The sequence below is a fragment of the Nannospalax galili genome, unplaced genomic scaffold (assembly GCF_000622305.1).
Source record: "Nannospalax galili isolate Female #2095 unplaced genomic scaffold, S.galili_v1.0 scaffold870, whole genome shotgun sequence".
Classification (NCBI taxonomy): Eukaryota; Metazoa; Chordata; class Mammalia; order Rodentia; family Spalacidae; genus Nannospalax; species Nannospalax galili.
The window spans coordinates 1,290,941-1,317,713 of record NW_008329130.1 but is presented as its reverse complement, the minus strand read 5'-3'; the positions used below and the strand labels follow the sequence as shown (position 1 = coordinate 1,317,713).

The 26,773-nt window shown below is 42.3% G+C and overlaps 1 protein-coding gene across 8 annotated transcripts in view; it reads left to right on the top strand.

Moving 5' to 3' along the window:
• Kif1b (kinesin family member 1B) overlaps window positions 1–26,462 on the top strand; it is a 163,197-nt gene extending 136,735 nt beyond the window's left edge. For 6 of the 8 annotated variants that reach the window (XM_008831788.3, XM_008831797.3, XM_029562850.1 and 3 more), the window contains 13 exons: window positions 437–521; window positions 3,872–3,977; window positions 14,931–15,045; window positions 16,100–16,233; window positions 17,388–17,449; window positions 18,838–18,983; window positions 19,110–19,349; window positions 21,146–21,217; window positions 22,907–23,028; window positions 24,742–24,891; window positions 25,273–25,465; window positions 25,674–25,792; window positions 26,365–26,462. In XM_008831788.3, the coding sequence (XP_008830010.1) occupies window positions 437–521; window positions 3,872–3,977; window positions 14,931–15,045; window positions 16,100–16,233; window positions 17,388–17,449; window positions 18,838–18,983; window positions 19,110–19,349; window positions 21,146–21,217; window positions 22,907–23,028; window positions 24,742–24,891; window positions 25,273–25,465; window positions 25,674–25,792; window positions 26,365–26,407 (1,587 nt within the window). In that variant the 3' untranslated portion in view covers window positions 26,408–26,462. The remainder of the gene's footprint in view (window positions 1–436; window positions 522–3,871; window positions 3,978–14,930; window positions 15,046–16,099; window positions 16,234–17,387; window positions 17,450–18,837; window positions 18,984–19,109; window positions 19,350–21,145; window positions 21,218–22,906; window positions 23,029–24,741; window positions 24,892–25,272; window positions 25,466–25,673; window positions 25,793–26,364) is intronic. The other 2 variants (XM_029562857.1, XM_029562845.1) reach the window with 1 other exon arrangement.
• The last annotated feature ends 311 nt before the right edge of the window (window positions 26,463–26,773 follow it).

Sequence of the window (26,773 nt, the reverse complement as noted above, 5' to 3'; positions counted from 1 at the left end):
CCGCCTTGAGCCATATAACAAGAGCCTGTCCCCACTAAAAAGTTTTTAGCCAGTGCCCAAAATTGCTTTTGGCCCAAGTATCCATGTTGCATGGAGTTCCATGCCCTATGTTCTATAGGTGTTGGTTCTCCCACTCCCTCTCCCTCTCATTCGCTCTCCTTTTTCCTCTCCCTCCTCTTCCCTTCCCTTTCTCCTGGATTATAGATATGAACCACAAGGTCCTACAAGGAATGTCTTAAAACCAGACCAGCAGCTGACTTTCTCAGTTTCTGATGTGTTCTCCTTGTTTAGAATAAGTGTGGACAGCTTTTTCCCTCCCTCTTCCTCTCTGCATTTCTCCTTCCTGCCCATTCTCAATAACATATAACCCAAAACACAACAAATGAGGAAATGATAGCTTGCCCCAGCTAAATTGCATCCTTCTTCCATTACCTAGGGCATCCAGCGACGGATCACAGTTACCATTATTCATGAGAAGGGCAGTGAGCTCCATTGGAAAGATGTTCGTGAACTAGTAGTAGGTGAGTACATTCCGTCATCTGGGGGCAGCCTGGCTTTTTAGAGATGTCATCATTCTGTTTTGAGTGCAGGAAATGTGTGAAAGACTAGATAACACAGGCTGGAAAAAATAGAGGCCTTAACAAAAATGTCAAAAGTATTTGGGAGCTTATATCTAATCCTTAAAGGATTTTAGGGTTACCTCTTCAAAGGGGGGATGTTAGACTACCCAAAAGCCCCATAAAAATAAATAAGTGAAAGAAGAAAAAAAAAGAAAAAAATGATGGGGAGATATGGGAGGTGTTGGAGGGGAGGGAGTGAGCATGGATTTGATCAAAACACCTTATATGCATGTATGAAATTCTCAAAGTTTTTGTAAAAGTTAAAAAAAAACCTCAATTTTGTCTTATAGGGTTTATACTGAGTACAATACTGTATAACTTTATTAATTCAACTGTAAACCTAAAAATTTATAGCCAATTTTGAAAGAGATGCAACTTAGCTCTGGAAATTGTTAGTGCGTATGTCAATGCTGATGTAATGAAATGCTTCTTCTAATTATGTGGTTGTTAAATAATTTTTTAAAAACAAAAAAATAGAGGCCTTAGTTTGAAGCTCTTTTAAGTGCTTGGGAGGTAGCTTAATAGTAGAGTGCTTGCCTAGTATTTGTGAGGCCCCAATGGGAGGGACAGAAAGAAGGAGGGAAAGAGAGAGGGAGGGATCCCCTTACTCTGTCATACAACTAATTACCATAGGTATAGATCTGAGCTAGTGGTAGTGAGGAGGTCCTGAATGGAAGCCTTTGCTCATTCTGAGCTTGCAGTTGGTTGGGTGTAAAGCAGTTAGATGAAACAGTGCCAAAATGAGGACAAGAGAAATAGACCTTTGCCCACGAGGAGATCCAGGAGAATTGGATTCACTGTGGGAGAGAGGCTCTGAATAGATTCAAAATTAGAGGAGACTGGAAAGATGGCACAACAGTTAAGAGTACTGACTGCTCTAGCAGAGGACCAGGGGTTCATTCAGTTCCAAGCACCTGCATGGTGGCTCACAGCTTAATAACTGTTCATAACTCCAGTTCCAGGGAATCCAACACTTTCTACTGGCCTCCATTCACGTTATCTATCTGTAGTAACATACAGGCAAAACACTCATACACATAAAAGAAAAATACATATTTTTTTAATTAGAGAAGCTTAATTTTTCTCTAGGTACAAGCTGTGAGTGAGGGAGGTGGAGAATTTGCTTAACATGCACATGGCTAGAGTCTCACAGTGACAGTAAAAGAATGAAGCAGGCTTGCTACCTAGGATGGCCTTTAGAGTAGTGGTTAAAGGCAGGAGTTTAGTATCTTTGTTGATGTGACCTCATTGGCAGTGGTAAAGCCTGAGAATTACAGGATCTGTGTCTATTGGTTTTTTTGAGGCAAGTCTCATATAACCTAGGCTGACCTCAAAACTCATATACAAGACTGCCCTTGAATCCCAGTCCTCCTACCTCCAACCTCCTGAGTCAGGATTGGGAAGTCAAGGACAGACTCCTTGTCTACACGGTGAGTTCAAGGCCAGCTTGAGCTACCTGATACTCTGTCCAAAAAAAAAGTAGAAATAAACTACTTAGGATTACAAAGTAAACTAATGCTGAAAGATAGTTGTTAGTAGGGAAGATGAATAGGAACAAAGCATGGTGACATGTGACATGCGGGGATGGGGTCCATTACTTTGTATGCTGACTTTATTTTAAGAAAGCCTGTGTGAAGAAAGAAAAAGTTAAACAGATTAGTACTTCTTTCAATTACTTTAAAAATTTGTTTCTTCTTTTAATGAGTATGAGTATTTTGCCTGCATATATCTATGCACACCATGTTCGTGCCTAATGACTGCAGAGGCCAGAAGAGGGTATTGGATCCCTGGAACTGCATTTACAAACAGTTGTTAGCCACTCTGTGTGTGCTGGGAACTGAACCCAGGTCCTCTGGAAGAACAGCCAGTGCTCTTAACTGCTGAGCCCTCTCCAGCCCCTTTTTCAATTATTATTATTGTGTGCTTTCACATAATGGGGGCACACATGCCATAAAACACATGTAGAGGCAGAGGACAACTGTGAGGTAGAATCTCTCCTTCTGTCTTTCATGGGTTCAGGTCATCAGACTTATGTGTCAAGTGCCTTTTACCCAGTGAGCCCTCTGACCGGAACATTGAATTTGTTTGTTTGATTGATTGTTTGTTTGGAGACAGAATCTTAGGATGTAGCTTTGGCTGGCTCAAAAGTATGGCAATCCTCCTGCCTTTTCCTCTTAAGTGCTGGTGTTGAAGGCATGTGCTACCACACCTAACTCTTATTCATAATATGTTAAATAATAAGATTAATTAGCAGTGGGTCCAGTCACTCTGATCTCACAGTGATGGTAAATGAAAAGGCAGTAAGCAGTGTATTTAGAGACGCCTGTGGCTTCTGTGGGGCAGACTCAAAGGCACTGTTGGTTCTCTGCTTTATTGCCTTCCTTCATCATTCAAGGAAATACCAAATTTCAGTTAAAGATTTGTGAAAATGATGTCTGATTCCTTGCGTTCTATCCACAGACCCTTTGTGTCTCTATGACCAGACTAAGAAACCCTGAGAAGGAGGTTGTACTTACAAATTCTTTTCTCTTCTTTTTTAGATTTTTGAATTTTATTGTTTTTTGTGTGTATGGTGTGTGTTAATATGGCTACACATGTTCCAGAGAAAGCACTTTATCTGTTGAGCCTCTTACTGGCCCTCTTTCCTTTTTTGAGACAGGGTGATTTTGGACTGTGTGTAGTGAGGCATGTCTGTAACTGCAGCACTCAAGAAGTAGAGACAGGAAGACTGTGAATTCAAGGACTACGTAGGCCATAGGATGAGATATTTTTTAATGCATTTTCATATGGAATACTAATGAACAAAACCAAAGGGGGATATGTTCTAGTTAGAAAGCATGAGGAAAGGTGCAAAGGCAGCAGCTGCCAAGGTTCTCTGCAGAACCCTAAGATTTACTTTAACAAACTCCTACAGTGACCTATACCCATAACAGGTGGTTTTATTTTTGTTTTTTATTTATTTATTTATATTTATTTATTTATTTATTTATGCATGTACTAGAACCCAGGGCCTTGGGCATACTAGGTAAATGTTCTTCCACTAAGAACCAAGTGCTATGGTACTGAGCTACAGCCTTTTTTTTTTCCCAGACAGGATGTCACTAAGTGGCCTAGGCTAGCTCTTAATTTGTGATCCTCCTGCTTGAGCCTCCCAAGTAGCTGAGCTTATAGGCCTGTGCCACCAGGTGTTTTGACTTAATGAACTTATGTTTTGTTTTTAATCTTCTGGTTTCTTTACCCCTCTTTTTTAGGTCGGATTAGGAATAAACCTGAGGTGGATGAAGCTGCAGTTGATGCCATCCTTTCCCTAAACATTATCTCTGCTAAATCCCTGAAGTCTTCCCACAACTCCAGCAGGTAATACACCATGGGACTCAGATGCACCATCTCTGTGGTGGTTGGGGGATGCCATTAGATTCCCTCTTTGTTAATGGCCCCTGATGTAGGTGAAAAAAAAAAGTCCTAAATCCCTTCTTATTAAAAAATCTGTGTTTCTGAGACTAGAGAGATGGCTAGCTGGTTGAGATTACATACTGCTCTCATGGAGGACTGTGTGGCTCCCAGAACTCATAGCAGGCAGCTCACAGCCACCTGTAACTCCAGCTCCAGAAGGCTCTGACCCCTAAGGCTTCCATTGGCACCTGCACTATTGTGCATAGTCAGACAGACAGACAGACAGACAGACAGACACACACACACACACACACACACACACACAAATTAAAAATAAAAAATAGCTGGGCGTGGTTGCACATGCCTTTAATCTCAACACTGGGACGCAGAGGCAGGTGGATCTCTGTAAGTTCAAGGCCAGCCTGGTCTACATAGTGAGTTCCAGGCCAGCTGGGACTACTGGGAGACCCTGTCTTTTTAAAAAAGACCAAAATAATAATAAATAAATAAATAAATCTTTAAAAAAACATCTGTTTCAGGGTTGGGGATTTAGCTCAGTGGTAGAGCACTTAACCTAGCAAGCGCAAGGTCCTGGGTTCGGTCCTCAGCCCTGAAAAAAAATAAAAAAATCTCTTTCGCCAGACCTGGTGGCGCATGCCTTTAGTCCCAGCACTTGGGAGGCAGAGACAGTTGGATCTCTGTGAGTTCAAGGCCAGTCTGGTCTACATAGTGAGTTCCAGGCCAGCTGGGGCTATAGAGACCCTGTCTCAAAAAGACCAAAAAAAAAAAAAAAAATCTGTTTCTTCCTTTGCCCTACCTGCTGCCTAAAAACAAGAAAAAAAAAAAAAGATTTAGAAATATATCTAAGTGATTATTTGCTCATAGAAAATGGAAACGTTCTGTCCAGAATGAAGTCTAAACAAATCAAACACAATGAAAAAGAAAACTCAACATCATACCCATCATACCCAGGAGCTCCATTATTGCTGAGACTAAATGTTTCTCAGTGAGTTGTTGCTGTGTGGAGACAGGTTTCCTACTCATACAGAGAGCATGGAAATGTGCCTCCAGGAGTAATGAGGCCTCTGTTCAGTTTTTGCTAAATGGCATAGTCTCTGTTAGTCTCTGTGTTTGCTTCTCATTTTTTACTTAGGTCTGAAGTTGGTAATTAAATATAAACTATTAGTTGCAATATTGGCAGCTATCAGTAATGGATTTTAACTTTAAGTTTTTCATTAAATTTCCTTTTATAACAAGTAGTAACAAACAATGCTGAAAATACGTAGCTACTCTACCTTCCCATATTAGCCTGGAACTGAATGTCCTGGGTCCCTTACCTCAGCCAGGAAAGAGGCTGGGTCATTGTCTGAGAGACTCCATCTCATTATGCCCTAAGGACTGAAACAGGAACACTTGCATGTTCACATGTGGGCCAAGAATACTGTGTTTGCTTTATAGGGGTCTCTGCTGCTTTCTGCCCTGAAAAACTTAATCACATGTGTGTTGGGGAGAGGAAGGGAAGCTAAAATCGGAGGCAAAAACAAAATTAAAAGCTTAAGCCAGGATTAGTTTCTTTCCTTGTTTTATAGTTTTTCATAGGAAAAAGAAAAAGGAACAAATTTCTGCTTGCTTTTTTGCATGTAAGAGTTGTCAGAGGCTATGTGTTCTAGTTTGCCTTCAATTGTTTTGACAAAACACTCTGACCAATACCAACTTCTAGAGGAAAGGGTTTATTTTTTTTATATATATTTTATTTCTCTTTATTTTCTGTGTATGAGTGTATTGCCTGAATGTTTAAGTGCACCGTGTCGTGCAATGCCCAGGGAGGTCAGAAGAAGGCATCAAATTCCCCTGAAACTGGAGTTATAGACAATTATTAGCTGCCATGTGGGTGCTGGGAATTGAACCTGGGTCCTCTGTAAGAGCAGTCAGTGCTCTCAACCACTGAGCCATCTTTCCAGCTCTAAGGAAAGGGTTTATTTGGCTTATATTTCCCAGGTCATAATTCATCAGGGAGCCCAAAGTAGGAACTCAGGGCAGGAACCTGGAGTCAGGAGCTGGAGCACAGGCCATGAAGGAACACTGCTTACTGGCTTGCTCCTCTGGCCTCTGCTCAGCCTGCTTTCTTACACAACATGGGCCCACCTGCCCAGGGGTGGCACCACCCACAATGGGCTGGACCCTCCCATGTCACTCAATAATCAAGATGTCCCACTGACATGGCCGTAGGCCAGTTCAATGGAGTAATTCCCCAGTTGTGGCTCCCTCAATCCGGGTGTGTCAAGTTGACAACTAAAGTTATCCAGCACATTGTGGAAAGAGGAAGAGCCTGAAAGGGGTTGTTGTGTCTGGGATGAGGATGTTATTAATCCTTCTTGGGCAGAACCATAAACAGTACCATTTCTCTGAAGTCAGCAGAAACTCCACATGACTCTCGTCTGCTAGACATCCATAGCCAGTGTTCAGCTGGCCTTCATCACTATGACTTTGCAACACTGAAGATGCATCTCACGTGCTCTTAGGCTACTAAGTAGGTGGTATTTGGTTGATACCATTTGGTTGCATAATAGAAGTTTAGAGATACTTAATCAAAAAAGTTGACTGAAGTCAAGAATCATGAAAAGATAGACATCTTGAACTTTTTAAAGTATTTTGATTATTGTGTGTGCATGTGTGTATCATGAGCACACACATGATGTGTGTATTTACAAGCACACACATGGAGGTCAGAGGACAACTTGCAGGGTTCCACTCTCTTCTACCATTGGGGTCCCAGGAATCGATTTCAGGTTGGCAGCTTAGTGGCAGGCTTCTTTACCCACTGAGCTACCTCACCAGCCTGAGCATTTTTGTTTCAATTGGAGCTATATATGTGCACATTCATTTATTGGGCTCTTGCTATCGATCCATAGTCTTTAATTATAGAGTCATTTGTTGGAATTCTAATTTTCTTACACAAATCACGCTCATAATCTTATCACACATGATTTTCAATTTGGTGGAACAAGAACTGGAAACCTGAGAGAGGCTAAGAGCAGAAAAGGTGAAGGGTTGGCAGCTGGAGGCCACTATGGGCTGTGGAGCAAGAGCCTGTCTCCAAAACATTTTTCACCTAAACTTAATAGCTGTTTAAATAATTCAGAATTATTACATTTAAAAAAAAATCATGAGGGCTGGAGAGATAGCACAGCAGTTAAGAACACTGACTGGGGGCTGGAGAGATGGCTCAGCGGTTAAGAACACTGGTTGTTCTTGCAGAAGACCCGGATTTGAGTCCCAGCACCCACATGGCAGCTAACAACTGTCCGTAACTCCAGTTCCAGGGGATCCGACAGCCTTTTCTGTCCACCTCCGGCATTGCACGACACGGGTGCACTTACCTACATGTAGGCATAACACTCGTACACATAAAATAAAAATAATAAAGAAAATATTAAAAAAAAAGAACACTGCTCTTGCAGAAGACCCAGGTTCGAATCCCAGCACCCACATGGCAGCCAACAACTGACCATAACTCCAGTTCCAGGGGATCTGACAGTCTCTTCTGTCCTCCGTGGGCATTGCACAACGTGGGTTTACTTACCTACATGCAGGCAATACATGCATACACATAAAATAAAAATAATGAATAAGGCTGGGAGTGGTGGTGCACACCTGTAGTCCCAGCACTTGGGAGGTGGAGGCAGGCAGATCTCTGCAAGTTCAAGGCCAGCCTGGTCTACATAGTGAGTTCCAGGACAGCTGGGGCTACAGGGAGACCCTGTCTCAAAAAGACAAAAAAAAATAAAAATAAAAAATAAAAATAAATCATTTACCAGCACTCAGGAGACAGGCAGGTGGATCTCTGTGAGTTCAAGGCCAGTCTGGTCTACATAATGACAGGACATCTGGGGCTACAGGGAGACCCTGTCTCAAAAAGACAAAGAAACATCATTCAGAGTCATACAAGGTAGCCCATGTCTTTAATTCTAGCACTCAGGAGGCAGAGGCAGGTGGATCTCTATGAGTTCAACTCTGTCTACATACAGAGATCCAGGCCAGCTGGGGCTACAAGGAGACCCCTGTGTCAAAAAAAAGCCAAAAGAGCAAAAAATAAAAAAAAAATAAAATAAAAATAAAAATTCAAAAACCTTCAAATTAGTCTTTACAGAAACAATTCTTTTTGTCTTCATACTTCATTGATATGCCTAATGTTTAATTGAATGATCATAATAACAAGCAAAACTGGCATAAGAAGGTTTGAGAAGAAATACGTACTATATATAATAAGCAAATAACTCTTTTTTTTTTTTGTCATTTTGAGACAAGGTCTCCTTGTAGCACTAACTGTGTAGACCAGGCTAGCCTTGATCTCACAGAGATCCACCTGCCTCTGCCTCCTGAGTGCTGGGATTGAAAGTGTGCCATCATGCCCAACAGCAACTCAATTTTGTAAAGCTGTCTAGGTATATGAGACATTTCTTTAGTTTAGAGTATTCAGATTTTTTTTTTGACACAGGGTCTCCCTGTAGCCTGAGCTGGTGTGGAACTCACTATGTTGAACAGGCTGGCCTCAATTTGATCTTACAGAGATCTGCCTGCCTGTGCCTCCCAAGTGCTGGGATTAAAGGCATGCACCACCTTGCCCAACTAGTCAGACATTTTTAAGGATTTTATTTTATTTGTATGAGTGTTTTCTTGCATGCATGTATACCCATATGTGTGCCTGATGCTTGTAGAGGCCAGAAGAGGGCATCAGATTCTCTGAATCTGGAGTTACAGACAGTTGTGAGCTACCATGTGGGTGCTGGAAACCAAACCTCTATCCTCTACAAGAACAGCCAGTGGTCTTAACTGCTGAGCCATCTCTTCTGCCCCAGATAGTCAGATTTATCTTTAGAGCTGTATGAGTTACTTGTCTTGCCCCTATGACAAAATGCCTTACAAAAGCAATTTGAAGAAGGAAGGTTTTACGATCAAAGGATACAGTCCATCATGGCAGGGAAGGCATGACAGGAACTTGAGACAGATGGTTACATGGCATCTGCAGTTAAGAAATAAAGAGTGGCAAATGTTGGTGCTTAGTGTGTTGTCTCCTTTTTATTCAGTATGGTACCCAGCCCAGCAGTGGTACCACCCTCATTGAGGTGGCTCTTCCCACCAATTAACCTAATCTAGAAAATCCCTCACAGACCTGACCAGAGATTTGTCTCCTAAGTGATTCTAGATCCTCTTAAGCTATTAACCATCACAGGAGCATAGGTTAATCTGGTAGGAAGATGCTAAATAAGTTTGGGTAAAAGGGATTTTGTTCTAGTTATCCAAGGTTTAGTGTTTTAAGTTGAGCTTACAGAACTCCAGATTGGATGTACCATATGTATCTTGGAAGGCTTTTCTAATACATTGATAGTAGAGAATAATTGACAGGATCACTTATGCCTTTTCTTTTCGCCTGTATTTATGTTAAATAATTGCCTTAGTTTTCTCTTAGCTCAATGGCAGTTTCTAACTATTCCCAGTACTAAGTACCCATGAAAAAGTTATTAATAAGAGTTGATCTCCATATTCCCTCCTGTGTCCAGAGTTTTTCTTAATTGAGTCTCAGGAGAAGGACCCATGCCATTGTAAGTCCTTTATTGTGTCCCGGAGTTCTCTACACACTGTTTGTCTGTGGTATTCAGTTGGCTTGTTAGCATATTTTGTCTTTTTAATTTTTAAAAACTTTTCTCTCTGTTCTTGTCTCTCTCTTTTTATGTGTGTTTCTCTCTTTCTCTGTCTCTCTTTAATTGCTGGACTAACAAAAGCCTTTTCTGTTTTTGCAGGCTCTTTCTTGATAAGGATATTCCTAGGTATTTTTTGTTTGTTTTTTTTTTTAATTTTTTAAATTTTATGTCTGTGAGTGTATTGCCTGCATGTATGTGAGTGCACCCGTGTCATGCAATGCTGTGGTCAGAAGAGGGCTTCGGATTCCCCTGGAACTGGAGTTAAGGATGGTTCATAGCTGCCATGTGGGTGCTGGGAATCGAACCTGGGTCCTCTGCAAGAGCAGTCAGTGCTCTAAACTGCTGAGCAAATGCTCCAGCCCCTTGTTTGCTTTTTTTGCACATAAAGATTCTAGTTTATCAGAGTGCTTTATGTCTTATGTTGCTTTTATTGCTATTTTAATGTAGTGGTTTAGTCCCCATGTAAACTTGAGCTATATTCAGAATAGAGCAAAACCTTATTTTGCAACCTAGACTGCTCCTTGTACCTTCCTTTCTTCTAGTGTTTATGCAGTTTCACATACAGCTTCTTAAATGATTTTAGTGCTCTGAATTGTTTTCTCATTCCATTTATTATGTTTGTCCATTTTACTCTTATGCCTCTTCAAGTTGTCCTTTTCTACATTCCAAAGTAGAATATTTCTCCTTTCATGTGAAATCTCAGGATTTGTTCTCTGACTTTTTTTGTTTCTATTCATCCCTCCCCTCCCCTCCCCCTCCCTCCCATACAAAAGCTTGAAAGATTTGCTGGTTTGTAGCTTTGTAAATCCTCATCGTTTTCTTCTTTGTTTTGTACTGTACTTACCATACAGAAACTACTTTGACTATTTGGGCAGCTGAGTCTGTAAGAAGAAATGTTTTGTGGGTTTTCAATTGGTTGGTTGGTTGGTTGGTTGGTTGTTTTTTGAGTCAGGATCTTACTATGTAAACCAGGCTAGCCTCAGGCTCACAGAGATCCACCTGCCTCTGCTTACTGAGTGCTGGAATTAAAGGTGTACGCCACCACGCCTGGTTTTCCTGTACTTTTAAACATTTGTCTGAACTCTTTTACTCTTTTTTTTTTCCTCCGGTAATTTTTTGAGACAGGGTCTCCCTGTAGCCCCAGCTGTCCTGGAACTCACTATGTAGACCAAGCTGGCCTTGAACTCACAGAGATCCTCCTGCCTCTGCCTCCCAAGTGCTGGGATTAAAGGCGTGCGCCACCATGCCCAGCTTGTCTGAACTCTTAATCTATTTTTCTTTTGAAACAGAAAAAAAAATTAAGTGGAAAAAAATCATTTGGAATAGAAAAATTCCTAGTAGCAAAGCTTTTTCCTTTCCTCTTTACTTGATTTAGGAAAGAAAACTGAAGGAAGAGATGATACTTGATGAGATTGTCTAAAATGTTATTTGGCAGATGTTATTGATATAGTTTATATCTTAGTGTGGACATTTTCCCATTCACATAGAGGTTCTCCCAGTGAACTCAACAGGGATTCCTTGGTTGGGGTACACATACATAGCACACGTGAGCTCTAGTTTCTGTACAGCACACACATATAAAAATCATAAAGTGTAGCCATAATGTAAGAAGCAAAATTTTAAATTATTCAAAATTAAGGACCAGCGAGTGCTTGCTCAATAAAGCACTTGCTATGTAAACATAAAGACCCAAGTGCAGATCCCCATGTAAAAAGGAGGATGTGTGACATGTGCCTATAATCCCAGTGCTGGGGAAACAAAACCAGAAAGATCCCTGGGACTTTCTGGCCAGCTAGTCCAGCCAATCAGCAAGCTGTATGTTCAGGGAGACACCTTGACTGAAAATAAGTGAGCTAAGCATAGCAGCACACACTAGGGAGGCAGAGGCAGATGAATCTCTGTGAGTTTGATGCCAGCCTAGTCTCCATAGCGAGTTCCAGGCAGCCAGGGCTACGGAGTGAGACCCTGTAGATAGATAGGTAGGTAGATGGATGGATGATAGATGATTGATAGATAGATAGATAGATAGATAGATAGATAGATAGATAGATAGATAGATAGATAGGGAATGGCACACCTGATATTAACCTCTAGCCTCCATGCACACACACACAGTGCACCCATACCTGCACTCACATGCACATGAACACATACACGCATAAGCAGTCCCAATTAATAAATTTAAATGAGCGTATACTTCTTACCCTGAAACCTAATTTCTCTGTGTTGCTGCTGTTGGTCAGAACATCTGAAGGAACCTATTTGAAGCTGGGTGTAGTGACTCACACCTGTAATCTCAGTGCCAAGAGGACCTCTGTGAATTCAAAGCCAGCCTGGGCTGCATAATGAGTTTCAGGCTAGATTGTACTCCAGAGTGTGGTCCTGTCTTAAAATAATAAATAAATAAGCCAGGTGTGGTGGCACGTGCCTTTAATCCCAGCACTAGGGAAGCAGAGGCAGGTGGATCTCTGTGAGTTTGAGGCCAGCCTGGTCTCCATAGTGAATCGGGCCAGCTGTGGCTACAGAGAGACCCTGTCTGAAAAAGACCAATAATAATAATAATAATAATAAATAAGCTGGGCTTGGTGGTGCCTGCCTTTAGTCCTAGCATTCAGGAGGCAGAAACAGCCAAATCTTTGTGAGTTCCAGGCCAGCCTGGTCTATAGTAAGTTCCAGGTCAGTTGGGGCTTCAGTGAGACCCTGTCTCAAAAAGACCAAAAAAATAATAATAATAAATAATTTGGAATCATTTTCTGGTCATCTCAGGAGCTGTACAGGAAAGTAGATCTTGGTACTTGGTCCTGTTTTACCCTGCATTCTAATGCCAGTTTTATTTAGCAGGAAGTCTCAGTGGTGACCAAAGGAGGTACTCAGTTAGGGTTTGGAAATGAATAAATAAGCCACTAAGCACAGGTAGCAGAAATAGGAATCTCTTTCAGTTATCACCAAAGTCATAAGTGATACTTGAAAAAGAGTGTGTTACTCATCTTAGCATGTGTGTCCCCAGCCCCTGCAGTTTGCCAGGTAGACCCATCCCAGGCACCTTGACCAAAGCAGGGACAGAATAAAAAAGCAGTTCTTGGGGTAAGAATTCTTCTACTGAAGTATTAAATATCATCTCCCACTATTAGAGTTTTTCTTAAACCAAATTAAAATGATGATTTTTATCTTAAAACAGGGTTTTCTATGTGAGGGTTTTCTGCTAAGCCCAGAAGCCATGAAAAGGCATCCACTGTGTGCCATTTTTGTTGTGGTTTGGGTCACTTGCTGACTGTTGCATTAATTATCTCTGCCCATATGCCTTCTGTGTCTGATGGAGAGTTTTCTTGGCCCATACTCATTGCCTCAAAAGCTAGACATTGGGAAACCATTACATTCTGAGGAAGACTTGGAGTAAGAAGCAGCTGCAGAGAGGAGTAGGCACACTTTTAACACAAGCTCTGGAAAGATGAGGTGCTCAGGGAGCTCACTTTCAGAAACCTAGTCTTTGTTACCGCTTTCTGGAGGAAGAAGCAAGGGAGTGTGCATAGAGAGAAGATGCCTGCTCATTGCCATTGGAAATGTAGAAAAGCAGAATGTGTGAGGTCACCATTTGGAAAGGTTTAAGGAGGAATGTGATTGGCAGGAAATAGTGTGCTGCAAACACTCTTTCTAGGTGAGTCAGATGAGCTGTGTTCTGCCTGAGGAGAGCTAGTGTTGTGTATGTAGGGTGGGGGGTGGGGTATGAGAGGCATCTTACCCAAGAGGTATCATAGATCTAAGAAGGAAAATGGTACAGAACTTGGACTTGATCTGTAGCCCCAGCTTTAATTTACCAGTGCTCAAATGAGATTTGCCCAACCACAGGGTCCAGTGCCATCTAGTCTGTGGTGATTTGCCAGTGCAGAAAACTAGTCCTAGAAGAATTTAACAAGCCATTTGTGGATGCCTGCTAAATTCAGCTGTAGTTATTACTTACATATAAAGTTTATTTTCAACTAGCTCTGTTGAAAAGTAATGAATCAGAGCTGGAGAGATGGCTCAGCGGTTAAGAGCACTGACTGCTCTTGCAGAGGACCCAGGTTTGATTCCCAGCACCCATATGAACCGTCCTTAACTCTAGTTCCAGGGGAGTTCGAAGCCCTCTTCTGACCTCTGCAGCATTGCACAACACGGGTACACGCACATACATGCAGACAACAATTCGTACACATAAAATAAAAATAAACTAAAAAGTTCCCTATTTTTAGTTTAGGAACTTCCACACTGACTTCTATAGTGACTGTACCAGTTTTCATTGTGTTAGGTGCCTACACATTTACATCTGCTATACCTTCCTGATTAATTTTTTTTAAAAAAAGAAAAGTAATGAATCATAGTTGACTGGATATAGTGTTGTAAGGTCTTCCCTACTATTGAAATATCAGTTCATGCTCTTTTGTTGAAAATAAAGCTCTCCATAATTAAATTCTGCCTGGTCCTACCTTTAAACCTCTTAGGTATTTATAGTGTTTCTGAGGGTCTGCAGAACTGCATTGTGAAGTTTAGCTCTCTGGGATGTGAAGACCCAGTTCATTTATTATGGTATACTTGCTCTTACTTTCATTATTACCAGGATGGCTTACTTGGTCTTTATTCTTTCAGATTCTGCCCACATTTACCTTAATCCTTTTGATTGTTCTATTTTTTTGGTGGTGGTGATGGTTTGTTATCCCTGTTGTTTTATTTGAGACAGAGTTTCGCCATATAGACCTGGCTGGCACAGAACTTGCTGTTTAGACCAAGCTGCTGCTGGTCTCAAGGTGCCATCATCATGCTGTCTCTTCCCTCCCCCCTCCCCCCTCCCTCTCCCTCCTTCCCTCTTCCCCCCCTCCTTCCTCTTTCTCTCTGTTGGGACTGCAGCTGTTGCAACCACAACCCATAGTGTTCTCACTGTTTTTTATATTCATAGGTAGAAACTTGTTGACAAAGGGGATTAAAAAAACAACACTGTCAGGTGTGGTGATGCACTCCTTTAATCCCAGCACTTGGGAGGCAGAGGCAGGCAGATCTTTGTGAGTTCAAGGCAGGTAGATGGGCACCTGCCTCTCCATCTAGACGATGACAGTTCCCTCAGTGTGATAAATGGATAGTGTCAGTGCTCGGTCTAGGATCCATTAGGATTCTTGGCACGGCAATCCCTGTACTAATGTAATATCAGCTGCTTTGGGTTGATGCCTTGTCTTTCTGACCCCAGGACCTTCTACCGATTTGAGGCTGTATGGGACAGCTCCCTACATAACTCCCTCCTCCTAAACCGAGTTACACCTTATGGAGAAAAGATCTACATGACCTTATCAGCCTATCTGGAGGTAAGGAAACCCAATACTTCAGGGGCTTCGAATAGCCAGCCCTGAGAAATGGGCAAGTTACAGAGGAAGTGTTCAGCAAAAATTTGACTTTTGTCTTCCTTTTTCCCTCCATATCCTTAAGTGGTTGTACAGATTCTGTTCCTGGGCTCTATTTAGTCAAAAGATCACAACTTTTATGATCACTTAAGCTTGGTAGCCAAACCACCATTTTTGAAGACTGTATGTATGGCTTTAAGAAAAATTCACCCCATGTTTTCCTGGTTATGACAGAGTGTAATAGTGGTTTAACAACTGAGGCCCTGGAATCAGCCTGAATATTTTTTTGTTATTGTTATTGAAGGGATGTGTGTGTGTGTTTATAGACCAGGCTGGCCTTGAACTTACAGTGAGCTGCCTATCTCTGCCTGTGATTAAAGGGGTGAGCCGCCATGCTCCTCTTTGTTATTTTTTAATTTTTTGAGGCAGGGTCTCGTGGCCAAGGCTTGCCTTGAACTTGCTATGTAGCTGAGGATGACCTTGATGTTCCTGCTTCCACCTCCCAAGTACTGGGATTACAGGCATGCACCACCATGTCTGGCTTCAGCCTCAGTTCAAATCCTTGTGCTGTCACTTACCACCTCTCTGTCAAGCTCTCTGTGTCTCAGGTTTCTTCATCTTTTAAACAGGTATAGTGATAGCATTTAACCTTAGAGGAAAATACATGTATCTCTCAGGAATTCCACCTGACCTTGCATTTACTGTACCTTGAGTGGCTTTCTTTTTTTTGTTGTTGTCTTTTTTTTGAAACAGGGTCTCCTTGTAGCCCCAGCTGTCCTGGAACTCACTATATAGACCAGGCTGGCCTTGAACTCACAGAGATCTGCCTGCCTCTACCTCCAGAGTGCTGGGATTAAAGGCGTGCGCCACCATGCCTGGCTTGAGTGGCTTTTGAAGTCATTGGTGGAGTAGAAACATTCCTGTCCCCACAGCTGGAACTAGTTTTCCAGATTTGCTACTGAACCTCATCAGAAGTCCTCTGCCTGCATTAGTCACACCCTCTCTTGTTTGCTTTCAGTTGGATCATTGTATCCAGCCAGCCGTCATCACCAAGGATGTGTGCATGGTCTTCTATTCCCGAGATGCTAAAATCTCACCACCACGCTCTCTGCGCAGCCTCTTCGGTAGTGGCTACTCAAAGTCACCAGACTGGTAAGTCTTTGAAACAGTTTAGCTTCCAGTTCTTTTGCCCAGTCCAATAGAAACACTAGTGCTTAGGTATCCCCTGCTTGCTAGTTCATGCTATTTTGCCATTTATAAACCATTTGGGTACCAGATACCTGGAGGGCAGTGACTTGCATGCTGGCATTTAGTAACATGTTGGTGACTGCTGAGTTAATGAAGGAAAGAAGAATGTTATATTGTAAACACCTCCAAAGCAATTTTGCAAGGATTATCACTATTAATCATATTTCTAACAGATTACCATTGTAATTTTCCTCTTTTTAAGATTTGTATTTAAAGCATACCAATATATATTTTGAGACTATATGACATGAATACTTGAACATCACCACCAGCTTAATGAATAAAATAAGTATTATGATTACTGTAATACAATGAAAGATTGAATACCCCTTCCTAGTCACAATCTCCAGAATTTGTTGATCATTTCAGTCTAGTCAGGCTTTTTTCTGTCATCTCATTTCTTATGACAAGAAAATAAATTTTTAGTTTTCTCATTTATGTTGTAAATTTTCTAGTTTATCATCCAATCTTAACCATCCCGTTAAAATAGCAGTGGTCAAAAGACAAAGATGAAAACAAGCTCCTCTTTAAAAGCAGCTACTCATGTTCAGAATAGGGAAAAGTGACTTATAAGAAATAAGAAATGTCTAACTAGGGCTGGCAAGATGGCTCAGGAGGTAAAGGCACCTGTTAACAAGCCTGACAACCTGAGTTCGATCCCCAGAACCTGCATGGTGGAAGGAGAGAAATGATTCCCACAAGTTGTCCTTTGATGTCCACACACACATAAAACCAGTCAATAAAAATGAAAAAAGAAGGCTGGACGTGGTGGCGCACGCCTTTAATCCCAGCATTTGGGAGGCAGAGGCAGGGGGGATGATGTAAGAACAGGATAGAGCTGGGTGACAATTGGATTCCACGGAATATCGGGCTTCACCGAGAGGCAGTCTCAAAAAAATTTAAAAAAAAAAAAGAAAAGAAAAAAGAAATGTTTGTATTTGAGTGTGGAATTGCAACCCCTACAGAATAGACAATTATTTAAGTAGACAAAAATTAGGATTTTCCTATTTTTTTGGCTACAAGAAATTTAGCAGTTGTTCTGCTTTATTTTCAAATAGCAATCGAGTTACTGGAATTTATGAACTGAGCTTATGCAAAATGGCAGATACTGGTAGTCCAGGTAAGCTCTTACCACATCATGTGCTTCAAAAATAGTACCAAAAAAGTGGAGAGTTAATTATGTCGAGTACATAGAGACTTTTAGAAACCATGTGTATTTTACAAACCAATTTTGTGGTGATGGTGATATGTTGTTTGATTTATCATGTATAATGTGATTTTAAAAATTTTGTCAGCTGGGCGTGGTGATGCACGCCTTTAATTCCAGCACTCAGGAGGCAGAGGCAGGTGGATCTTTGTTAGATGGAGGCCAGCCTGGTCTACATAGTGAGTTCCAGGCCAGCTAGGGCTACAAAGAGAAATATTGCCAGACTATAACATATTATAAAGTTTTTTAAGGAATTTAAAATAACTCTGGCTTAGAAAGCTTTTTTTTTTGAGACAGTATTTCATGCAGGCCTATACCTTATTGCATTCCTCTTGCCTCAGCCTTCCAAGTGCTGGGGTTACAGATCTGAGTCACCATGCCCAGCTATTTAGAAAACTTTTTAAAAATACTTTATTATTTTTATTTTATATGTATGAGTGTATTGCCTTGCATGTATGTGAGTGCACCTGTGTCATGCATTGATTCATAGCTGCCATGTGTCTGCTGGGACTCAAACCCGGGTCCTCTGCAAGAGTAGTCAGTGCTTTTAACTGCTGAGTCATCTCTCCAGCCCCTAGAAAACTTTATAACTACTTACCTAACTACCTTAACATAAAAATAATTGTGCAGCATAGCATTACTGACCAATAATATCAGTTTCACCTGGGAAATTATCAGAAACTCATGTTCATGGCTGAGGATGTGCTTCATGCATACTGTTTACCTAGCATGTTCAGACCCTGGGTCTGAGCCCAGCATCTCAAAAGGGAAAAAAAAAGTTTGGAGAGTTGCTTTAGAAGAATGACTTGATTGTTTTGTTTTTTGTTTTTTTGACAATTTCTCACTGTGTAACTCTGACTAGCCTGGAACTCACTGTGTAGAGCAGGCTAACCTTGAACTCATAGAACTCTGCCTGCCTCTGTGACCTGAATGCTGGGATTAAAGGGATGTGCTACCATGCCTGGCATGAATATTTTATTAATAAACAAAATCTCCTGGATTTTGAAACTAAACTTAGTTTTCCATGTAGAATTTGTAATTTGCTGGGCATAGTGGACATGGCCTTTGATCCCAGCACTTGGGAGGCAGAAGTGGGCAGATCTCTCAGAATTCCAGGCCAGCCTGTCTGGTCTACATAGCAAGTTCCAGGCCAGCCAGGGCTATATAGCGAGATTCTGTCTCAAAAAAATGTTGATGAATAAATAAATAAATAGAGAGAATTAGTAATTTGTTTTGACCTAAAATTGGAACTGGATTTTTTTTTCCCTCTGAGGAAAAAACAATGTTCCCTTTTGTGTCAGGCATGCAGAGGCGGAGGAGAAAAGTCTTGGATACCTCGGTGGCATATGTGCGGGGAGAAGAGAACTTGGCAGGCTGGAGACCCCGGGGAGACAGCCTTATCCTAGAGCACCAGTGGGAGCTAGAGAAGCTGGAGCTGCTGCACGAGGTATAGTGGCAGCCCGGGCCAACTAAAGGACTGTGAGGACTGGTTTAGTCCTATTCACCCTCTCTCCACGACCATAGCATAACTGCATAGTAAAGTCTTAATGAGCCATGATGTTGGTATTCTCAGGTGGAGAAAACGCGCCACTTCCTCCTCTTGAGGGAAAGACTTGGTGACAGCATACCCAAATCCCTGAGCGATTCCTTGTCCCCCAGCCTCAGCAGTGGGACCCTCAGTACCTCCACCAGCATCTCCTCTCAGATCTCAACCACCACATTTGAAAGTGCCATCACACCTAGTGAGAGCAGTGGCTATGACTCAACAGACATCGAAAGCCTGGTGGACCGAGAGAAAGAACTGGCTACCAAGGTGGGAATCCCTTCCTTCTTGCTAGGCTCTGAGATAGCCTCTCAATTCCTTCATTTTCAGCAGTTTTCTCTGCGGGCCACTGGTACTAACCCTGTGAATGTAGAAGTAATAAGACTGAATCCTTGCCTTTAAGACCATGGGTAACAAGTATATTGCAGTGGTACGTGTCTCATAGAAGGGAGCTTACGGACTGACCACACAAGCACTTGTTAATAGGTAGCCAGTACAGGGAGACTCTATCTCAAAAAGACAAAAAAAAAAAATTGAGGAGGGGAGAGCTAGAAAGATGGCTCAGTGTTTAAGAGCACTGGCTGCTCTTGCAGAGGACCTGGGTTTGGTTCCCAAAACCCACATGGCAGCTTATGACTGGCTATAACTCCAGTTACAGAGGATCTAATGCCCACTTCTGACTCTATAGGCATTGCATGACATGGATGCACTTAGATACCTGCAGGCAAAACACTTATACACATAAAATAAAAATAATTTTTTTTACAACTTAAAAAAGGCTGTATTGCCGGGCGTGGTGGTGCACGCCTTTAATCCCAGCACTCGGGAGGCAGAGGCAGGTGGATCTCTCTGAGTTCAAGGCCGGCCTGGTCTACATAGGTAAGTTCCAGGACAGCTGGAGCTACAGGGAGAGCCTGTCTCAAAAAGACAAAAAAAAAAAAAAAGAACTGTCCTTAACTCCAGTTCCAGGGGAATCTGAAACCATCTTGCATTGCACGACACGGGTGCACTCACATACACACAGTCAATACACTCATACACATTAAAAAAAAAAAAAAAAAAGATGATGATGAAGCCTTTTTAAAGAGGATAAAGAGAGAGGGAGTTCTGAGAGGGAAGCAGAAGGTTGTTGAGGATGACTCCCAGGTATATAGTTGGTACATAGCAAGCTACAAAGGAAACAGAAAATTGAGAGGGGTTTTCGTTCATCTTATTTTAGTAGTCAAGTATTCTTCTCATTTGTTTAGGAAAATATATCCAAACAGAAGTATCCATGCTTTTTTTTTCAGTGTTGGAAATTGAACCTAGGGCCTCATGCATGCTAGGGAAGCACTCTACCACTGAGCTATATTCCCAACCCCTGTAAATGCCTTCTATTGCCAGAGGGAATTGAGACTTAAAGGGAATGTCCATTCTTTTGGGTTTTTGAGACAGTCTTGCTGCGTTGCATTGGTTACCTTGAGCTTCTTGTATAGATCAGACTAGCCTTGAATGTGCAGCAGCCCTCCCAGCTCTGTCTCCCAAGTGCTGGAATTAGAGGCTTATATCACCATACCAGGTGATGTTTCATTCCTGAGCACTTCTAAGATGTTTGCGTTGCTTTGCTTTGGTAGTCTTAAGAATGGCTCTTTAAATCCTTTTTTTTATTATTATTTTTATTTTATGTGTATGCATGTATAGCCTGCATGTATGTGAGTGCACCTGTGTCATGCAATGCCTCAGAGGTTAGAAGAGGGTGTTGGATCCCCTGGAACTGGAGTTATGGACAGTTCTTTGCTGCCATGTAGGTGTTGGGATTTGAACCCAGGTCTTCTGCAAAAACAACCAGTGTTCCTAACTGCTGAGCCATCTCTCCAGCCCCCTAAATACTCTTTTTTTAATTGTCTTTATTAGACATATTGCTGGCTTTCCTCAACATACTTTTAGTTCTTTCTAGAGGGCAGTATCTGAGCTCCAACTTGGACTTCAAGCATGTTACTTCCCCCTCTGCCTTATATCCAGGGCTTCATTTAGCCATTGAAGTTTTATGTTCAACTTTAACTAACTCACTCCATTTTTTTTCCTAGTGCCTGCAGCTTCTCACCCACACTTTCAACAGAGAATTCAACCAGGTTCATGGCAGCATCAGTGACTGTAAGGTGAGCATGTGAGGCTATTATTTTATTTTATTTTTTTGTCTTTTTTTGAAGCAGGATCTCCCTGTAGTCCCAGTTGGCCTGGAACTCACTATGTAGATCAGGCTGGCCTTGAACTCACAGAGATCCACCTGCCTCTGCCTCCCAAGTGCTGGGACTACAGGCATGCGCCACCACACACAGCTGTGAGGCTATTATTTTTACCATTGCAGTGATGATTAGTTTCTTCATAGCAGCCCAGATTTCCTGTCTCCACCCTATGCTCCTTTAGGTGATATGAGATGGGCGTAGCATTGTGTTTGAAGGTACACTGCATTCTGCTCTTGTTTCTTTTCTGATTTTCTAGTCAGAACATTTACTTCTTCTTCTTTTTTAATTAATTTATGTATTTTTGGTCCTTTTGAGACAGGGTCTCCCTTGGCCTGGAACTCACCATGTAGACCAGGCTGACCTTGAACTCAGAGATCCACCTGCCTCTGCCTCCCAAGTGCTGTGACTTAAAGGCATGTGCCACCACACTGGCCAGAACACTTATTTCTAAAAACAGTAGTCTCCCTCTATGGTGCTTAGGATCACTATCACATAGGAAATATTTTAGCTTTTCCCTGAGTCTCTTAGAAGAAAATGTTTTGTAAGAAAGTGATAGTTTTTGTATGACAGGACACAAAAACGTTGTAAGGTTCTTGGTGCGTCACGCTCAGTGCCTTCAGCAAAGAGTAATACTTCAGAATGCTTCTGTGTCTTTACTGTCTTAACCAGTTTAACCTTTTAGCTTTCCCTTCCACCCTCCCAGCTCGCTTCTGCCTGGGTCTTGCACACTTGTCAGACCTTCTTCTGCATAGCCCCATACTTGGTCCTTATCTCTTCCATTTTTTTTGCCCCAAGATTCCCTTCTTAGAGTGGACCTCCTAAAACATTCATAGCAAGCTCCTAGAAACTTTGTGTGTGTTTGTGTGTGTGTCTTTTTGAGACAGGGTCTCCATATAACCTCAGCTTGCCTAGAACTTGCTATGTAGGCCAGGCTGGTCTTAAACTCACAGAGCTATGCCTCCCTCTGCCTCCCGAGTTCTGGGATCAAAGATGTGGGCCACCAGGCCTTGCAAGCTCCCTGAAACTTTTTAATCCCCCACTGTGTTTTTTGCTTTTGTTTTTGTTATAGCACTTGTTACTATCTGGCACTTTTAGAAAGTCTTTTATTTTCTACCTCCTTCACTGAATAGCATGCACTCCAGGAGAACAGAGTAAATAATACACACTCCAGAAGAGCAGGACCTACCTCTGCCATGTCCTTAGAACGATACATGCATGTTGTAGGTGCTTGGTGCTTTTTGGAATAAGGCTATTTCATTTCAAAGAGCATTAGCAATATAAAAACTTTGCCTCCCTCTCCCATTTCTCTCTCCCACACTCTGGAGATGAAACCCAGGACCTGGTGCATTCTACTACTGACTTACTGGTTCAGCTCCTCTTTTATAAATGTCTTGATTCCTAACGTGATATTCAACCCATAAAATATTTGTAGACTTGTTTTCTTCTTTATTTTGCCTAGTAACAGTAATGATTGTATATGAAGGGTTTTTTTTTTTCTTTACTGACCTTTTAAATCAGCTTTATATCAGCACTGGTTATCAAAGCTCCCTATCCCAGTGGTACCTTGCTCCTGAATCTCATTGGTGATGTCCTTGTTTCTAGTTGTCTGATATCTCTCCAATTGGACGGGATCCCTCTGTGTCCAGTTTCAGCAGTGCTACCCTCACTCCCTCCTCCACCTGCCCTTCTCTGGTAGACTCAAGGAGCAACTCTGCGGACCAGAAGTAAGTGCCCAGACTTCATGGAGCAAAGCAGGTCTATGAAACAAGGAATGTCATCCTGCCTGTAGTTCTGTTTTTCATCAAGCCATCACCATCCACTGCAGGCCACTCAGAACTGTGTAGGAGCCTTATCTTTTTAAATTCAGGATGTCATTAATGGCATGAGATTGTCGTATGTGCAACTAAGAAAGAAAAAAATAATTAAACATCCTATCAATTAAATATAAAATACATCCCAATTCAAGAAATATAAAACATGGAGTTCTGGGGAGATGGCTCAGTGGATCAAGTGCTTGCTGTGCAAGCTTGAGGATCTGAGTTCAGACCTCCAACACCACTAAAAAGCCATTTGCAGCAGAACATACCTGTAGTCCCAACACTCAGGAGGTAGAGACAGAGGATCCTGGGGGCTTGCCAGCCAGCTAGTCTAGCTAAATTTCTGAGCTCTAGATTCAGTGAGAGACCCTTTCTCAAAAATAAGTAGAGCCCCATGCTCAAAGCTCAGGGAAAGCACATTTGTGAACTCACAGAAGCTATGGTCCCTTGTGTAAGACCTGCACAAGATCAAGCCAACCAGAATTCCAGCCTAGATGGAAGTTGTTCAGGAGACTCCCCATCCCTAGCTAAGGAGCTATTGGCAGCTAATGGCTATTGGGAGAGAATCATTTTTCTTTGGGGCATGGCCACTGGTAGGCTGTCCATGCTCCAGTGGATGGCCCCAGGTCTATGCCATACAGGCAGCACTGAAGTGGAGAGTGATAGAGCAAGACTTTTAACATGGAGCCGAGCATGGTGGAGCATGACTTTAAACCCAGCACTGAGGAGGCAGAGGCAGAAGGATCTCTGTGAGGTCAAGGGCAGCTACATAGGAGTTCCAGGTCAGCTGGGGCTACAGGGAGACCCTGTCTCAACAAGACAAAAAGACAAAAAAAAAAAAAAAAAAAAAAAAAAAAAAAAAAAGACATCCAACATTGACCTCTGACCTCCACCTGCCCTTTTATATACAAAAACAGACATACACACAGGTACACACACGCATACACATTTGAAGTACTAAAGTATGGGAAAAAATTTTTTTGGTCATTTTTTGAGACAGTCTCCCTGTAGCCCCATTTAGAATAAAAAAGATAAAATATCTTTTACAGAGATTCCCTAACAACACAGGCCTGCCTTCCTCACGTAGTAAGTCCTCAGGACTGCTCCGGGTCAGTGGTACTCCCCTGCTCCTGTCATCTTGGGAACCTAGGTCTTTCTCATTGTTTGCTTTCTCTGCCATTCCCTAAGATGTTGGACTTGTACAAACCCCTGGAGGCTTGTTAAAGTACAGTGCCCAAGACCTTTCGTGTGTTTCTGACTGTGGAAGTCTGAGTTACGGTTTGAATCTCTGATACTTTCCCAGAGAAAGCTGCTGCTATTGGTCAGGGACCATACTCTGAGAGCCACTGCCTCAAATTTGGCCATGAGACGAATAAGGGAATAGAGTATGTATTCAGATGATGTTCCCAGAGTAGGAGGAGAGACTGTGACTCTGGTTTTCGTAAGGAAACATTAGGTGGAATTCAGAATTTTGACATCAGCTTGTCTTCTTAGCTGAAATCTAAAGCTAAAGTTTACCTCTGGTGCTCAGAGCGAGGCATTGTGTCCTGAGGTGGTGTCCACAAGATGCCTTGACCTTACTAAAATGCTTGTTATCCCTTTCTCCTTGACCTCTCTAAGGACTCCAGAAGCCAACTCTCGGGCCTCTAGTCCCTGCCAAGAATTTGAACAGTTTCAGATCGTCCCAACTGTGGAGACACCCTATTTGGCCCGAGCAGGAAAAAATGAATTTCTCAATCTTGTTCCAGATATTGAAGAAATTAGACCCGGGTGAGTACTGTAACAAGCAGGGATGCCATATACAAAAGACAAATCTGTAAGAATTTGCTTAGCGCTCTTTTGTGCGAGTCTGTTATAGCCTAGAGGACACTGACTTGGAGGGTGGCTACTGCACACTGACTTGGAGGGTAAAGAACTGAGTTTCTGCCCCTGCAGTGTTCATCAAGCATCTGCACCTGGTATAGCATGTTGTTGGAACATTGTGCTCTTTTGCTGTGTTATTTTGGCAAATAAGAATCTAGGCCAGAGATCATTTGCCTGTTTGCTCCATCTGAGGGCTTGCCTGGGGGAAGCTTATGCTGATGGTTCTAAGTTCATGATCATGTTCTTTTAGGAGAAACTCATGTCTCTTCCTTTGCACTCCCCTTTTAGCTCAGTGGTATCTAAGAAGGGATATCTGCATTTCAAGGAGCCACTTTCCAGCAACTGGGCTAAACATTTTGTTGTGGTCCGTCGCCCTTATGTCTTCATCTATAACAGTGACAAGGACCCAGTGGAGCGTGGCATCATTAACCTGTCCACAGCACAGGTGGAGTACAGTGAGGACCAGCAGGCCATGGTGAAGGTCAGACCTCTGTCTTGGCTTTTTATTGTTACCTGTGCCCTTCTCGTTCAAGTTTGGAGCTCTGGTCTATGGTGCAGATCCTGCTTTATACTGGGCTGTTTGAACTTTTGAACTTTGAGTATGAAGTGCTGTGCCCCCTGTGACTATGGAAAGATGGTCCCGTTAGTCATTCTTTACATCACTTCTCTTTACTTTTGTTTCTTTCCAGGTACCTAACACCTTTGCAGTATGCACAAAGCACCGTGGGGTCCTTTTGCAAGCTCTCAATGACAAAGACATGAATGACTGGTTATATGCCTTTAACCCACTCCTTGCTGGCACAATACGGTAAGAAGCTGTTCCATTTTATCGAGACAAGAGTCTTACTGTGTAGCCCAAGCTGGACTCTGAAACTTCCTACCTCTCCCTCACAAGTGCTAGAATTACAGCTGTGCACCACCATGCCCAGCTTTCAGAAGTTGTTCTTGAGTTTTCTTTTTCTCCTTGACCTTCAGACCCAAAGATGCCGGGCAGAAATAGGAAAATAACTGTTCTAACTAGGTTGAAAGCAGAAGGGAGACAAGAGTGTAATGAAGCTATAGGTGAGAGTGAGGCCTCTGCCTAAGGCAGCTGCTGTCCCGAGCCACCAAGGAGTCTCTGGTCATGCTCATAATTATCTCCTTTGCTTTTTAGTTTTTGAGAGGTCTGCAGGTGGGGTCCAGAGCACTGAGTAAAGGGAAGTTGTGAGCACCTTGTTGGACTCCCACCTGCACTTCAGCTCATGTCACAGGGTCTCCAGAATGAAGGCCACAGCCTGGTCATTTATTTAAGAGCTTAGAAACCTGAGCCTGCAGTGTCACCCTCAAGGAGACGAACAGCTGCATCCAGTTTTCTGATTCCGTCTCCCATTTTTCTCATAGGTCAAAACTTTCTCGCAGATGCCCGAGCCAACCGAAATACTAAGCAACTCTTCTGAGCCTCGGTCGCCTTCGACAGATAAAGAAAGTGTTACCTCTCATTCTCTTTGTGATTCTTGACAGTTATTCTTGTATGTAATCCTGTAGCTTAACTACTTCTTCCCTTGTCATCCAGCACTTTCTCTGGCTCTCCTGCTCCCCATCTCCATGGTCCTGCTCTTCTTTTTCTTGTGCTGAGAATCTTGTTGTAGCATGTGGCCTAACAAGAGGGAAAAGGTCTAAAAGCAACACCATATACTCACACACCCCAGGGGGTCCAGTGAGTCTCCAAGTTGTTTCCGTGTACTTCAGCTTCCTTCCTTTTTTGTGGTAGGTCCCTTCACGATCACTGTCTGACTCTCATCTTTGGATA